This window comes from Onychostoma macrolepis, chromosome 12 (genome assembly GCF_012432095.1).
Source record: "Onychostoma macrolepis isolate SWU-2019 chromosome 12, ASM1243209v1, whole genome shotgun sequence".
Taxonomy (NCBI): Eukaryota; Metazoa; Chordata; class Actinopteri; order Cypriniformes; family Cyprinidae; genus Onychostoma; species Onychostoma macrolepis.
The window spans coordinates 23,925,267-23,942,723 of NC_081166.1; the positions used below are offsets into that span (position 1 = coordinate 23,925,267).

General features: G+C 36.3%; 1 protein-coding gene across 2 annotated transcripts; it reads right to left on the reverse strand.

Annotated features, from left to right (window-relative positions):
* Nucleotides 1-10,388: 10,388 nt before the first annotated feature.
* tut1 (terminal uridylyl transferase 1, U6 snRNA-specific) lies at nucleotides 10,389-16,705 on the reverse strand. Of its 2 annotated transcripts, none has more exons than XM_058794597.1 (10): nucleotides 16,500-16,705; nucleotides 16,003-16,193; nucleotides 15,256-15,462; nucleotides 15,039-15,153; nucleotides 14,561-14,685; nucleotides 14,244-14,470; nucleotides 14,046-14,155; nucleotides 13,389-13,511; nucleotides 13,124-13,216; nucleotides 10,389-11,818 (listed from the first exon to the last, which is right to left on the reverse strand). In XM_058794597.1, exons 1-10 carry the CDS (start codon nucleotides 16,573-16,575, stop codon nucleotides 10,686-10,688), a joined length of 2,400 nt encoding a protein of 799 aa, XP_058650580.1. In that variant the 5' UTR covers nucleotides 16,576-16,705; the 3' UTR covers nucleotides 10,389-10,685. The 2 variants fall into 2 exon arrangements, with proteins under 2 accessions (XP_058650580.1, XP_058650579.1); XM_058794596.1 differs by having other exon boundaries at nucleotides 14,244-14,473.
* Between the last annotated feature and the right edge of the window lie 752 nt (nucleotides 16,706-17,457).

Genomic DNA, 17,457 nt, shown 5'->3' on the forward strand with positions numbered 1-17,457 from the left:
TTTTCCTGTGAAATCAGGTTGTATAGTTGTATTTAAAGGCACATGGACAATTTTTCTTTTAGCTCCCATAAATGCAAGAATAGATTAAAGTATAAATCCTGGCCGCAAATAAAAGGCATAATAGACTGCAAATTGCATAAATGTCAGTGGTCTTCTGCACATTGCTGTTTTTCTTGTGGACATTTTCTTTATCAAATATAAATATGTACCAGCAGATGAGTTATGTGTAAGAACTCATCCGTTGGTACAAATCGCTCATTTCTCTGTTTATATTACGCATACAGTTTACAGGAACATTTACTGAGGCTTCTGTAGTAAAATATTTAGGATTGTCTCTGTGGCTGCAGTCGCTCAACCTGTGCAACCATAAAAGTCAATGAGGAGAAACAACACACAGTAGATACTGATGCTCACACTTCAGCTTATCAGTCTGAATAAACACTGAGAAAGCCACGGCAGATAATACAAGCACAAACTCATTGGAAGGGTGTTTACGCTATGATAACTCTACAAATACCAAACAGTGAATAATGTCCTGTGACGCAGTTATTGTCGTGCGGATGAGAGAGAAGTTCGGCTCATCTCAATCAGAGAGGGCTCTGCATGTCGAATGTAGATACTTTCATATGAAAATGTATGGTGTTCTATTTTCTGATCAATAACAGGAACACCTTTTTACTATGGAGCATGTAATTGAATTGATTTTAGGTTTTAGTGGGATTGCGCGTAATAATTCCACTAGGTGTAAAACGAAATTATATGAAGACTCATAAAACTGTATTTGGGGAAGAGGAGTGGTACACAGAATAAACAGATTAGAACAGGAAAACAACATTAAGTAAAATGTCTCATATGGCAGTTTGTTTATTGCTTTATTATTTACATTATTCATAAGTAGACCATAATATAGAGTGTGAGTTACATCTTTTCCTTTTGCTGTGACTGAATCTTTTGTCTTTAAAACATAAAATGAAACATATGTCTAATTTTAATGAAACAGTTTAATTACATATTCATGTCACCTTTATTTATATAGCGCTTTTACAATACAGATTGTGTCAAAGCACTTAACAGTATCAAATTGGAGGATAGAGTGTCAGTAATGTATAATGATAAGATTAAACACTCAATTTTCAATTTTCAGTTAAAGGCATTTCATTATTGAATTCAGAGATGTCATTGTCTAGCTCAGTTTAGTTTAAATAGTATCTGTGCAATCAAACACAGTTTACACCATATGTCTAATTGGTGCTTTTTAAGGGAAAATGACAAGCTGTGATGAAGCAAAAATTATTTGATATGTGAAAAAATGCAAAATGTTGAAATTAGTATTGTATAATAGATTCCTTTCTGAGGATGTGGCAAGAGTTTTATTGTCATTTCTTTTAAAAATGTTACTACTGAAAACGATATTTTCCCATGTTAGATCCAAACTACCAGGGGCATAATAACCACTGAGAGATCACAATATAAGACACGACCACACCAATATTCGCATTATGAACAAATCTGTTTTTAGGTGCTTATTTTTAAATTATTACCCCTATTTCAATCACAAAATTGCAACATTGTCACAGTTGTATGGAACTAATATGTGACCCTGGACGACAAAACCAGTCTTAAGTGTCAATTTTTTTTTATTGAGATTTATACATCATCTGAAAGCTGAATAAATAAGCTTTCCATTGATGCATGGTTTGTTAGGATCGGACAATATTTGGCTGAGATACAACTATTTGAAAATCTGGAATCTGAGGGTGCAAAAAAATCTAAATATTGAGAAAAACGCCTTTAAAGTTGTCCAAATGAAGTTCTTAGCAATGCATATTACTAAACAAAAATTAAGTTTTGATACATTTACGGTAAGAAATTTACAAAATATCTTCATGGAACATGATCTTTACTTAATATCCTAATGATTTTTGGCATAAAAGAAAAATCGATAATTTTGACCCATACTATGTATTTTTGGCTATTGTTATAAATATACCCCAGCGACTTAAGACTGGTTTTGTGGTCCAGGGTCACATGCATATTTTAAAGAGGGAATGAATGAATATACATATATATACGTGTGTGTGTGTGTGTGTGTGTGTGTGTGTGTCTTTCGAATGCTTATGGGAAACATAAATTCGGTGAAGTGTCAAGTGTGTTCAAACCTTTACCTTCTCTGTAAAATTTACAACGCACTTGTGTAAAATCAATACAAATGAGTCTATCAGTTAAAAACATATTGATGGTAAATGCTCAGCTGTGTTAAAATCTTTGTCAAGTGAACATGTATTAAGCCATGTTTGGCTAAGGCTATGTTTGTGTGAGAAGCCTATAGCAAACACAAAAGACACATGGCAAACAGACAGAGGCAAAAGAGCTTCACTGCTATCTCTCAGACAGAAAGGAGCCGAAGAGAAGAACTCTACAGTAAAAAGCCATTTATGACCATTTATGAAAAGGTGCAGTAGTTCATTGTTTTAACTTCGCTACCGTGTGTCTTCCACTTACATGCACAAAATCCTGAAACTTCCTGCATTTATGGCTGTCCTCCTGTCTCAGGGATAATGTTACAGGGAATCAGAGGAAAACATGGAATTATTATCAGTCTTATCATGCGTTATGGCCTCGCTAATGTGAGCAGAGTGCTTTGGTAGCAGCCTAGCATGTTTGCATGAGCTGATTCAGTTCAGAGAGACGACCTGAGAGACACAAACTATAAGACTGACTGATAGCATAATGTCTAAGAATAAGACATTAGAGAGAGTGGGAACATTTCCAGCCGGTGCTTTGAATGATTTTAATGGACATTTCAGATATGTGAAACTTTACATAGACTTCAGTGAGAGGCCATGTTGTAATACAGGCTGCTAAACATGCTAAAATGATGAAGGCCATAGTGAAAATTGATACTGTTTTAATGATGGAACTTTATAAACCCATTAGAAGTATTTTAGTCCTGCACTGACTTGAATTCCTCTTTATTAAAGTTCCAATTATAGAACTTCCCATTCTCAGGAAGTTTTATTATAATTTCTTTTGAAAGGGTTAGTGCTGAACTCTAAACTTCTACACTACAAAGGCCGTAACCACCATCAAGGGACCGCAATATAGGACACATCCATTCAAATATTTAGATTAGCAGTGAAAAAAGCTGAAAGCTGAATAAATAAGCTTTCCATTGATGTATGGTTTGTTAGGATCAGACAATATTTGGTCGATATACAACTATTTGAAAATCTGGAATCTGAGGGTGCAAAAAAATCTAAATATTGAGAAAATCGCCTTTAAAGTTGTCCAAATGAAGTTCTTAGCAATGCATAATACTAATCAAAAATTAAGTTTTAATACATTTACGGTAAGAAATTTACAAAATTTCTTCATGGAACATGATCTTTACTTAATATCCTAATGATTTTTGGCGTAAAAGAAAAATGGATAATTTTGACCATACAATGTATTTTTGGCTATTGCTACAAATATACCCCAGCGACTTAAGATTGGTTTTGTGGTCCAGAGTCACAAATGTGTTTTTCCAGGGACTGAGTTTTAAAATATTTTTAATAATTTAAAATGTGGTTACAGCCTATCAAATAATTATTTATAGTTATTAACCTTAATTCTAACACTAAAATGCAACATTTTCACAGTACATTTGGAATTTCAAAGAGTGCCCAGAAAATAAGAAAGTGTTTTTGTAATATAATTTTAACTTTATTTTTTTATTATTATGTCTAATAATGGTCTATGTTTATTTATTTACATTTTTTGCAATAACAGAGCTATTTGAGCTTGACAAGGCCAATATACATGTAAACAGAGAAACTAACCTTTGTTAGAACCATTTTTTTTCAAAGGTGGAAATATTGTCCCTAACAGGTTGAACAGAAAGTGCAGAGACAAAGACAGATTTTGACTTTTTTTTTTTCTTCAGAATAAAATACATAGAGAGTTAAAATACATTTTACTGTAAATAAAAGTTTTAAATAAAACAATAGGTACAATTAAATTATTTTTTTTATTAATTACATTATTTATAAAATATAATGAGGATAAATAAGGACTTTCATAGGAATATATACCGTATATATATATATATATATATATATATATATATTTTTTTTTTTTTTTTTTTTTTTTTGGGGTAAATTAAATTTTACTCGCAGTAAAATGGTAAATAAATGTCCTCTTCACACTTCCAAATGCTCACTATTGCGTAGCTGTTTTATTGACATGACATTTCTTAATGCTCCCACTGGTAGATAAACAACAGTTAACAACAAATCTGTTGTCTACGGGCTCAACTGCATACTATAAGTGATACAACCCCTTATGACTCACGATACAACACAACTCAACTAATTTCCCAAGAGAGTAGACCTTCAAATAAATACCAGCTCGTGTGTCGTTAAAGATTTACAGGTTAAATGTGTTTTTGTGACTGGTCCAGGATCAATAAGTTCTTGCCATTAAATAATTATGAGAAAGAAATGTCTCCACTATTCAACATTAAAATACGTAAAGACTGTCATTGTACTTAAGTCTTGTTGGAAAACTTTTAGGTTTCCATAAAAGTAATCTCACTAGGTGTTGTACGTAAGTTTTGGCATAAGAAAATGTTTGAGACTAAATTTTCATATTCTCTTCCTGTTTTCTCTTTTTTAAGCAAAATTACATACATAACCAGTAACAAGAATATTTCTAAAAGACAATTTATTTTACTATGAATAAACCTGAGACGTTTTTATGCATCAAAGTATCCTGACAAGTTACTTAAAAAAATAAAGAATTAATGTAGAAAAATTTGATCGCCCCAATTTGATCATCGTAGATGTGAGAGATTAAATCTTTAAAATTTCAGTCTCATTAATACTTATTTAAAATGCTAACACATATCCTATGCAACTAAATACAGTGGGTATTTAAAAAAAGTAAAAGTATTTAGTCAGCCACCAATTGTGCAAGTTCTCTCACTTAAAAAGATGAGAGGCCTGTAATATTCATCATAGGTATAACTCAACTATGAGAGACAAAATGAGAAATAAAATTCCAGAAAATCACATTGTAGGATTTTTAAAGAATTTATTTGCAAATTATGGTGGAAAATAAGTATTTGGTCAATAACAAAATTTCATCTCAATACTTTGTTATATACCCTTTGTTGGCAATGACAGAGGTCAAATATTTTCTGTAAGTCTTCACACACTGTTGCTGGTATTTTGGCCCATTCCTCCATGCAGATCTCCTCTAGAGCAGTAATGTTTTGGGGCTGTCGCTGGGCAACACAGACTTTCAACTCCCTCCAAAGATTTTCGATGGGGTTGAGATCTGGAGACTGGTTAGGCCACTCCAGGACCTTGAAATGCTTCTTACGAAGACACTCCTTCGTTGCCCGGGCGGTGTGTTTGGGATCATTGTCATGCTGAAAGACCCAGCCACGTTTCATCTTCAATGCCCTTGCTGATGGAAGGAGGTTTTCACTCAAAATCTCACGATGCATGGCCCCATTCATTCTTTCGTTTACACGGATCAGTCGTCCTGGTCCCTTTGCAGAAAAATAGCCCCAAAGCATGATGTTTCCACCCCCATGCTTCACAGTAGGTATGGTGTTCTTTGGATGCAACTCAGCATTCTTTCTCCTCCAAACACGACAAGTTGAGTTTTTACCAAAAAGTTCTATTTTGGTTTCATCTGACCATATGACATTCTCCCAATCCTCTTCTGGATCATCCAAATGCTCTCTAGCAAACTTCAGAAAGGCCCGGACATGTACTGGCTTAAGCAGGGGGACACGTCTGGCACTGCAGGATTTGAGTCCCTGGCGGCGCAGTGTGTTACTGATGGTAGCCTTTGTTACTTTGGTCCCAGCTCTCTGCAGGTCATTCACTAGGTCCCCCCGTGTGGTTCTGGGATTTTTGCTCACAGTTCTTGTGATCATTTTGACCCCACGGGGTAAGATCTTGCGTGGAGCCCCAGATCGAGGGAGATTATCAGTGGTCTTGTATGTCTTCCATTTTCTAATAATTGCTCCCGCAGTTGATTTCTTCGCACCAAGCTGCTTACCTATTGCAGATTCAGTCTTCCCAGCCTGGTGCAGGTCTACAATTTTGTTTCTGGTGTCCTTTGACAGCTCTTTGGTCTTGGCCATTGTGGAGTTTGGAGTTGGACTGTTTGAGGTTGTGGACAGGTGTCTTTTATACTGATAACGAGTTCAAACAGATGCCATTAATACAGGTAACGAGTGGAGGACAGAGGAGCCTCTTAAAGAAGAAGTTACAGGTCTGTGAGAGCCAGAAATCTTGCTTGTTTTGTAGATGAACAAATACTTATTTTACCGAGGAATTTACCAATTAATTCTTTAAAAATCCTACAATGTGATTTTCTGGATTTTTTTTCTCATTTTGTCTCTCATAGTTGAGGTACACCTATGATGAAAATTACAGGCCTCTCTCATCTTTTTAAGTGAGAGAACTTGCACAATTGGTGGCTGACTAAATACCTTTTGCCCCACTGTATAATTAAACAGGTCCAAATCAATTCATTATATCATGATTCACTGCCTATGAAATATTCTATTAACAAATTAATTTCAAATTTATCAATGTGCTGCTCAAAATGACATTGAATGTAATTTTTATTTGCTTTATTTATAAATCATTACAAGGTTTTGTCAATCTTTAGGGTTTATTTAGCATACAAATCAACTCTTAACGTAATATATTTATTTGTAATTTATAATTTATTTTTTATAAACCAGAAAAATTGTCATGACAATCAAAGTGTCTCAAAAAAGACTACACAAAAAAGATTAAACACTCAGTATTTTAAATGACTTTAAATATATTTTATATCACAGGTACAATAAATACTTGTGCAGGATGCTACACACAAGCATTAATGTCTAAAGAGATACAGGGTGTGTATATAGTCTATACGCCATAAATCTTAATCTGTTAATTTAAAACACTGATGCAGCAACTAAAGCCAGCCTTTCACTCATGACGTCATCTGTAATGCAACTTATAAAAGCAGAATGCACACATACACTCAATACCAGCAAATTCTTGTGAATCTCTCCTAAATTTCCCACAAACTCTTTTCCAATAATAGGAATGAAAAAAAAAAACTGCTCATGTAAGTCTTATTACCTCCTCCATTTGATCTGTCTTAATTACTTTTGCATGCACATCAGATTGCATAAAATAAGGCAAGATGTGTGCTGTTCATTTGTGACTAATCCTCCAGTGTCATATACAGCAGCTGTAATGAAGCAGCATGCCTCATTGTGTAATTACAGTCATTTATCTCTGCACACGCCTCTGAATTCTCATTCCAGAGCACTCACAGCTCTTCCATTCTAAGCGTATCTTACGGCCATAATGTCCACCATATGCAGCAGACTGATGGGTAGAACAGGACATGAATATTAACATGGAAAGCAAGCTGCAAAAAGTAATTAAGGGGAAAGGCCACATGAGGTGTGTTATTGATTTTTCAACAGGTGAGTCATTTCTGTTATACCATACATGTACGTTTTCATGTCACCATCATGTCTTATACTGAAAGAATATTAAACTCACATTTGTTTTACAAACCTGATTCCAAAAAAGTTGGGACACTGTACAAATTGTGAATAAAAACGGAATGCAATAATTTACAAATCTCATAAACTTAGATTTTAGATTATTATTCACAATAGAATATACTGTAGGTAACATATCAAATGTTGAAAGTGAGACATTTTGAAATGTCATGCCAAATATTGGCTCATTTTGGATTTCATGAGAGCTACACATTCCAAAAAAATTGGGACAGGTAGCAATAAGAGGCCGGAAAAGTTAAATGTACATATAAGGAACAGCTGGAGGACCAATTTGCAACTTATTAGGTCAATTGGCAACATGATTGAGTATAAAAAGAGCCTCTCAGAGTGGCAGTGTCTCTCAGAAGTCAAGATGGGAAGAGGATCACCAATTCCCCCAATGCTGCGGCGAAAAATAGTGGAGCAATATCAGAAAGGAGTTTCTCTGAGAAAAATTGCAAAGAGTTTGAAGTTATCTTCATCTACAGTGCATAATATCATCCAAACATTCAGAGAATCTGGAACAATCTCTGTGCGTAAGGGTCAAGGCCGGAAAACCATACTGGATGATCTTCGGCCCTTAGACGGCACTGCATCACATACAGGAATGCTACTGTAATGGAAATCACAACATGGGCTCAGGAATACTTCCAGAAAACATTGTCGGTGAACACAATCCACCGTGCCATTTGCCGTTGCCGGCTAAAACTCTATAGGTCAAAAAAGAAGCCATATCTAAACATGATCCAGAAGCGCAGGCGTTTTCTCTGGGACAAGGCTCATTTAAAATGGACTGTGGCAAAGTGGAAAACTGTTCTGTGGTCAGACGAATCAAAATTTGAAGTTCTTTTTGGAAAACTAGGACGCCATGTCATCCGGACTAAAGAGGACAAGGACAACCCAAGTTGTTATCAGCGCTCCGTTCAGAAGCCTGCATCTCTGATAGTATGGGGTTGCATGAGTGCGTGTGGCATGGGCAGATTACACATCTGGAAAGGCACCGTCAATGCTGAAAGGTATATCCAAGTTCTAGAACAACATATGCTCCCATCCAGACGTCGTCTCTTTCAGGGAAGACCTTGCATTTTCCAACATGACAATGCCAGACCACATACTGCATCAATTACAACACCATGGCTGCGTAGAAGAAGGATCCGGGTACTGAAATGGCCAGCCTGCAGTCCAGATCTTTCACCCATAGAAAACATTTGGCACATCATAAAGAGGAAGATGCGACAAAGACCTAAGACAGTTGAGCAACTAGAAGCCGGTATTAGACAAGAATGGGACAACATTCCTATTCCTAAACTTGAGCAACTTGTCTCCTCAGTCCCCAGACGTTTGCAGATTGTTATAAAAAGAAGAGGGGATGCCACACAGTGGTAAACATGGCCTTGTCCCAACTTTTTGAGATGTGTTGATGCCATGAAATTTAAAATCAACTTATTTTTCAGTTTTTCTCAGTTTAAACATTTTATGTCATCTATGTTGTATTCTGAATAAAATATTGAAATTTGAAACTTACACATCATTGCATTCTGTTTTTATTCACAATTTGTACAGTGTCCCAACTTTTTTGGAATCGGGTTTGTAAGATTGAAATCATATTAGCAACATTTTTCAGTAACGCTTTATTTTAAGGTGTCCTTGTTACACATGTAATGTTAAATTACTATTATAATAACAATAAATTATGCATAATTACATGCAAGTAACCCTAATCCCTTATCCTAACCATATAGTAAGTACATGTAGTTAATTAATACTCAGTACTTAAATGTATAATTGTACTATAAAGTGTAACCCATTTTTCTTATCTTGCATCACACTATCACTGCTAAGAAAGCATTTTATGCCAATTCTAACATGAACAATTGGTAATTTATTAAGTGTTCCTTTTCATTTAAAAAAATAAAATAAAAGCTTCAATCAAAACCTGCGTTTATATATTTTCTGTGTCCTCCATGTCACTGTCTACCCTGCTAGTATTTAGTAATTAAGTTATTCATCCAGGAAATGACCTTTTTGGATATCATCAAATCAGTTCTATCATGACAACTCTGAAGATTTTAGTATAGTAATGGATATGACTATGTTAATGTATTTGGTCTTGGCAGAATAGATCTGCTACGCTGCTGCTGCAAAGCGAGTACAGGAACTTGCTTCTGTCAATGCATACGGCGATACGCTGCTGTGAGTATTTACGACATACTGCTGCTGCACCAATAGCATATAAAATGACCCTGTAGCAGATCTATAGAGGTGGAGCTGGGGAAGGTGGAAGGTTTCAGAGGAACGCCGAATGTGCAAGCAAAATGAATATCAAAGAAATGTCAGCTTTTTGTAAACCAACTGTCAATCATTTACTGATCAATGGCCCTTAATTGGCTCTAATTTAGGTCTTTATTCCTGTTCATTGTACCAAGAAGAATAATTGATAACATTGCTTAATTATAGTATTAAATAGGTTAGGTAGATACCACACTAACTAACCATTGTGATATAATAACTGTCATATCAGCTTTATGATACACAGTATTTATATGGAGATCAAGTTTTAGTAGAACCTTAATTCACTTCCAAGTAAATTTATACAATTTATAACAAATGTATAAAATTGTTCCACCAAGATACATGTCTATAGTTTATAAAAGCAACTGTAGGTTATGGCCAGTATTTGGAGTATTAAACAAAAAAAAAAAAAAAAAAAAATATATATATATATATATATATATATATACACACACACACATTCAAAAATCATAACTATCCGTAAAAAAGAGAAAAAAGAAAATAAAGAAAGCCAAAGCCCAGCTGTTGATGGTTCAAAGTTTCTGTTCAAACTTTAATATGAGCTTTCACATTCATTATATTTACATTATGGAGAGGCAAACGTGCCAAAAACATTGGGGGAATTTATTTTTTTATTTTTACAAAAACAACTCATACAGGAAATAAATTTTAACTCAGACCATTCTATAAACAAAATATAACGTTGTATTCTCAAAACATTTTTTTTTTTCCTCAGAAGGGTAAACCTCTGAGCTCTAAAAGTTGTAGTTTATATAGATTTCACACAAATTAAATTTTGAACAAAAGAAAAAAAAAAATATTATGATCCCGCCCTCCCTAGAATCGTTTCTGCCATCTTGGGCAGAAAGGACTCCAGAAAATGAAAGAAGTCTTGAAAGACGCCTGCGGTATCATGGCTGGGGTGAAAACGGAGGACAACCTCGGTGCTTTCATTCCCGCCGACAACTTCAGCATGCACTTCGAATTCCAACGAATTTTGCAGTTTCTCCTCTTTTTCCACAATGCTCTGAGTGACCCTGCTCTCAATGTCAACGCAGCCTCCTTCAGGTTTGGAGGTTTCATCGCTAGTCTTCAAGAGATCTCTTCGCACTTTCCGGCGGCCTGCCCAAACGCGGTTACTTTGACTCCAAATCCAGTGGACCGGCTCTGGGTGCTCCAAATCAGCATCTAGCTTCGGTTTTTTAGCTTGTATAACAGTGGAGGTCGACGGACCCTCCTCCTCCACTGTAAGGGGTCTCTTCTTACCAGTTTCACCTTTGGCTTGTAGACCAGAATCTTCTACACTTTGGTTATTATTAACCTCCATTTCATTTCCATCTCTGTCTGCTTTGTCCAGATTTTGACAAACAGCTGTAGTTTGAGTTTCCGCTAAAGGTGAACATTTTAAAACTTCATGAAACACCATGTGCACAGCAGAGCAGACCTTTACAAACCAAAGACCCCTAAAACCCTTCCCGGCCAATGCCAGTTGGGCACGCAAGGGTTCTGGGAGAACTGCTGCTTTGAATGGGATGCTGACCTCCATAATCTTCTCAGGGTCGACATGTGAACGGGGTCCAGCTTCGGACGGCAGCACAAAGAGCCGCACAAGACCCCAGAATTTGCCCTTGGTTGATTTTTGCTGATACTGCAAACTGCGGCAGTACTTTTCAGCCTCACAGCATTCTCGCTTAAAGTTCTTTTGTGTTCTTTCATTAAGGTTCCCTGCCACATTGTGGTTTAGCTCAAATGGATCCAGGACATTCATAGGCCCCAGTTTGGGGGCAGAGGAACGCTTTGGTTTGGGACCAGAGGCCTCTGAGGTGTTTACAGCTTCCTCATCACTTTGAAGGAAATCTGTAATGGGCAGTACATGGCCATCGCGCAGAGACACCATTGATGCAGAGAAATCAAACTTTGAGTAGAAAGTGAAGAATCCAGAAAGCAAAGTGCCTGAAGGAAGTGAGATGGGGAGAGTTACAGGGAGAATAACACGATTAAACTGTCCATGTCTAGCAGACAGCATGTGATATAATTTACATCATAGGCACAGTCTACTGATGTCTGTATGAAGAGCAGCACATTAAAGTGATTTGAGCACTCAAAAACAACTTCCACTTGGTAGTACGCAATGGGGATGTACAATATTTATAAATACAAGTACAATAAAATGTTTAATCAACAATCACCTTTACAAAAGAGATGCATTTTAAAATCTGATTATAAAGCATACATTTCGCATGACTATATTCTTCATCCCTAATCCTACCCAATACCTAAACTTAACTACTTACTAAATATTTATAAGCAGCCAATTAAGATATTGAGGCAAAAGTCAGTTAAAGGTTTGTTAATAGCGAGAACTGTACCTTAAAATAAAATGTGACCATATATTTATCTATATTTGAGTAGATAAATTATATATTACCATTTAGACAAAAGGCAAAAGGGCAAAGCCAGAGGAAATAAGGAAACTTCACTAAGGAAACTAAATTTTGCTGCTGCCTGCTGTTTGTTACAGCCTTTGTGTTAGAGGACACCTATGATAATATCTAGGTAGGGAGCACACTAGGGTTTGTAAAAAAAGCAAATGAGATACTGAGCATGTTTACATGCACATCAGTAGGCTGATAACTACGGGTTAAAAAAAAAAACATCTGTGACATCAAAACAAAGATTATCTAACTGAGTATTCCATCTATTAGTTGTGCAAGTTGCGATGTTAAACCACTAAAAAGTATTCCAAAAATCAAAACATTTGCATGAACATGCATTCTACAATATTTGCGTTTTCTAGAGGTGCAGCGTTGAGTTTTTGACTGTAGAACTTCTCCATCTGCTGCATGAGAACACAGTGTACAGTTTATCGTCTCCTCTATCGTGAAACACAATTCTTGCTGGATGTGAATATATAGTCAGATGTGCACTTCAATAAACCTTAGTCAGGGTAGTGTCATATCTATTTTATTGACAAATGTATTATTAATTTATTGACAAATTAAACGTCAAGGATGTGAGGGACAGAAGTACAGTGTGTTCTGTTGTTCCATAAAACATTGTTGAAAGTTGCGGGTTTTGAAAATTATGCACCTGCACTAAGGTCTATAAACTGACAAAGGCAGTTAAGGATTTATATGCCAGATGAAATTTGGTAAAAATGCTGAAGCAATTAATGAGCTATGCAGTTAACTGGTAACCAGTTTAAGAAAGTGAATGTAAACATGTTAACTGATAATGTAAAGCATATGTTATACTTACAGAGATCTTCAGTGTTTTTGCTGGGCGGTACAATAAATGGCTGACTAGGAAATGTACAATCCCATTCCTCAATAATACACTCTTCTTCCTCACCTGCACAAACAAAAACCATTATTAATATGCATCTTCAGGCTCTCATGACATATACGGTTTAGTCTGACATCCTGCTACATCTGCATCTAATACGTCTTTAATAAAAAGTCATAAAATACAGAAAAACAAATGATTAAGGAAGTTAAATGAAGAGCAGTCCTGGTTAACGCACAGGCCATGTTCTTTAGCTGGTTCACAGAGGGAAGCACAGGAGGGTCTCGATTCTGAAGGTAGAAGATCACCAGCAGTGTAAGAGCGTAATTGTTCAACAACGGTCCAGGGCCAGACAGGTTCCCTATAATATAAAAATGTATAAGGTTAACCTGAGAAAACTGTACATGTGAATTGCACCAAAACTGTCAAGAAATGTCCAGGTCATACATATTACCCCAAAATCAAAAGAATATTTTGAGTTAAGTTACATTTTGCCAAAAACAAGCAAAGCTTGGTATTACACCATTAAAATGTTTGTATTTTGATACATTTTTACCGCCTAGATCGAGTCTGAAACAACTCTGTAAAATAAATAATATAAATTACTTAAATTGTAAAAATACAGTTCAAAGCATACATCATGGTGGTTCTGCATTTCTGATAACATTATATATGATGTATATATGATGATTTATTACTGTACTATAGTCACGTATCACTTTACAGTCAAGAATAATTTTTTTTGCATTATAAACTATTAATATGCTGATAAAAAAAACTTAGCAGCCCTAAATATATGCACTCATATGTGGTAAAACACTAAAAATCTAGTTGTTGTTGTTTTTGTTTTTTTTATCTGATGTTCTCAATTAATTGTCATGCACAACTTTATTACCCGCTAATTGTTTCTGCTTGGCCCATAAACGGATGGTGTAGACTAAGGGTCGCAGTCTGGAGTCGATGCCCGAACACAACTGCAGAAATCGAGTGTTTCTTACTGCCAATCTGGTGCAGAAAGGAAAAGATTATTATAAACAGATTATCTAATGGGGTGCTATACTCCACTAAGTGGCCAAAAACAGCTGTTTTCAACCTGTTGTTGATGGTGATGTCACCGTGGAGGTTGAGCTCTCGATGACTGAACTTGACCACAGGAAGTCGGGCAGTGCTGAGCGTCTGGACTTTGTGCACGCCTGGAACGCACTTCTTCAAAATGACTGCAACCAGCTCTAAGACTTCAGCAGGAGTGGCAGTGGACAGGTCAATGTCGGACAAAATGGAGTCTTCAGAACGGCAATCCTCAGACTGATTCTCTCCTGTCTGCTAAAAATGGGCAGTTTTTGAGATTTTACAGATTGACAGAAGTAAATAGCTTGATTACTTTGCCCAGTGTTAGGGCTGCTAACACACCGCTTCAGAGGACTTGGCACAAGCTTGAAAACCTTTGGTGTTCTCAAGGTCGAGGAACAGATCAAGGTCACAGGAGTGAATCCCAAAAGAGTTCACAGAGGATCCAAAGGGCACAATTTGGCAATCTGTAACACATAACACAAGGGCTTTTTGAAGAATCTTTTTTAAAACCACGAGAAAATAACCAGGAAAAAATATTAAAAACCAATGCTGCAGAAAAAATGTGTAGTTACTGTTGCACTCTTCTGCACTGACTAAAATTGTGGTGAAACAGACATAGCAACAAATCTCTCTCTCAAATGTAGGGCCGGATTTGGTTCTATGCATAAGCTGTTGACTGGATTTCATTTTTGCAAAAAAGAAACAAATGGACAGGTGAATTGGAAGTTCTATAACATGCATTTAGAAAATAGACAGGGTGAATATTTATTTTAAGCACTCTTGTCTTGTCTGGTTAATGTTTTAGTTGAGAGAGAACCTGGAAAGAACTCTGTGAAGACTTCCTGTAGCAGCTGAACTAGAAGATCTCTCCCTTTCTTCTCATTGTCTTTCAACTCGAAACTCTCCACCACCTTCAGCATCTGCTCATTTACCTTTTACACACAAAAAGAACATTTAAAACTAAATTTGAAAACGCTTCTAATAAAGCAAACACACGTTTCTTTGTGCTGCCTGGATGTGAAACGCTCTCTTACGGATGAAGTCTTGCAGAGCTCGTAGTTGAGTTTGTCCAGGCTGATCTGGTGGGTCTTGGAGTCGTGTTTCCCCCTGCTGGCCAGTTTAAAATCTTTCCTCTCTCTGGGCTTGACACGGAGTTTCAGTCCATTGAGCTGATGCTGTAGTTGTGCCAGAGCTGCCTGAGCGTTCTGTGGCTCGGAGAACTCAACTATAGCATAGACACCCTACAAAAGAACAACAAATCTCACATTACATCTCCTTTTACTCCAATAAACCCTATGTTAATGTTACTTAAAGGGATAGTTCACCCAAAAATGAAAATTCTGTCATCATTTACTCACCCTCAAGTAGTTCCAAACCTGTATGAATGTCCTTGTTCTGCCGAACACAAAATAAGATATTTTGAAGAAAGTTTGTAACCAGGCTGTTTTGGGGCGCCATTGACTTCCGTAGCAGGAAAAAAAAATAATACTATGGAAGTCAATGGTGCCCCAGAACTGCTCCGTTTCCCACATTCTTCAGATTATCTTCCTTTGTGTTCAGCAGAACAAAGACATTCATACAGGTTTGGAACTACTTGAGGGTGAGTAAATAATGACAGAATTTTCATTTTTGGGTGAACTATCCCTTTAACTCAGGATTAATATTAACATAGGGTTGGCAAATGTTACTCATGTTCTCAAATGCAGATGTAAGCAAGACAATGATTAAATTATTACCACAGGAGAACTATAGCACAGAGTAAATACAGTGTGTATACGAACCTTCTGCTTGTCCATGATCACATCTGACACCGGCCCAAACTGTGCGAAATACTCCTTCAGATCAGTTTGAGACGTGTCTGGTTTAAAGCCGCTCACAAACACGCTGTTCTGCTCCTGTGCTTTACGCTGAGCTCTGAGCCGAAGGAGATGTTGGTGTTTCTTTCCTTTAACATGGTCTTCCAGGCTTGGCTCTGAACAGAAACACTTGAGTTGAGTACATTAAGCAAATTACAAAAAACGGGTACAGAGACGTTATGAGAGGATTATGTCACCGTACTTTGGTGTAAGTTACACCATGCTCATAAATTGTTATCTAAAAACACTCATAGTATTTATAAGACTTCATTATAGGAAATAAAATGCCGTGGTGTTACCATGGAATATGTTACAAAACTACTTTCTGGCGAAAAATGCCCTAAAATGTAAACGCAAGTACTTTTTTATATATAATTCTTGTATTATAGGAGGTTTGTCTCACTTGTGTTAGCGCAACTTACTGTTGGGTATATTAACGACGCAGAGGTTGCAGTGAAACCCTCTTTGCGTTGTCTGGATGTCTTCATCGAGCTCCATTGAGAGGCTGTACTGATAATTCTCAAGAAATGCGTCGGAGTCGCTGCTATATGAAACAACTCAAATCTCCCTCCATGATGTTCCTCTGCGTCCGTTCCTTCAATTCTTCCAGCAGAAACTCTGAGCGGGGAATTTCAGTTCCGCCTTTCGGTAGGTAGGGTTGCCAGATAATCTGATAAATCATTTGTGAAAATGTGTATACATTTGCTGTATACAGTATAAAAATAAATAAACACTTACTGACCAGAAAAATATGCAACTAAAACTAGACTTTCAAACTGTAGTATGTGCTACACTGTATTGTATTTTATTATATACTTAGTCCATTTATCATCTAGGAAATAAGTACATATTGAATATAAATACATTTTAATCCAAAAGGAGGATTTTACAATTTATTATATGTCACAGTTTGCAATATTTAGCTGTGCTGTCATAAGGGAGGGTAGAGTCTGTAAGTAACTGTATAAGAATACTCTTTACTTCTAACGAATTTAATGTGTATCAGCTCTATAAAAACAGGAGTTTTACTAAAAATTACAAGTCATGGACTCACAAAACGGGGTTTAATATCAGTTTTTAGATGCACCCCGTAATGGCATTTAAGATGACATTATATCTCAATCTTTGCCATTCAGGAGCTGAGTGAGGTGAAGACTAACAAATCTTCCAAGAATAGATGACAGGATTATAGGATTAATGACGGAGTTTGGAATCATTAAAGACAATGGTTTCAGAAATGACATAATGCCCCACATCCACACAAAACAGTGCATGTAAATACATTTTAATGCCACTTCTGCAGTGCAAGCATGGATTTTGTTGATACTGCTTTCATTTGATTGGTAACAGCCCTACAGTATAGTATTGTCTCTGGTCCAC

What these genes read in the sequence shown, in the direction of transcription:
- tut1 (XM_058794596.1), bottom strand. Translation starts at nt 16,575, where the DNA reads ATGGAGCTCGATGAAGACATCCAGACAACGCAAAGAGGGTTTCACTGC. An exon ending in CGTCGTTAATATACCCAACA is followed by an intron (nt 16,194 to 16,499) that starts GTAAGTTGCGCT and finishes GTTTCTGTTCAG; the next exon opens with AGCCAAGCCTGGAAGACCAT. An exon ending in GTGCCAAGTCCTCTGAAGCG is followed by an intron (nt 14,474 to 14,560) that starts GTGTGTTAGCAG and finishes GCCCATTTTTAG; the next exon opens with CAGACAGGAGAGAATCAGTC.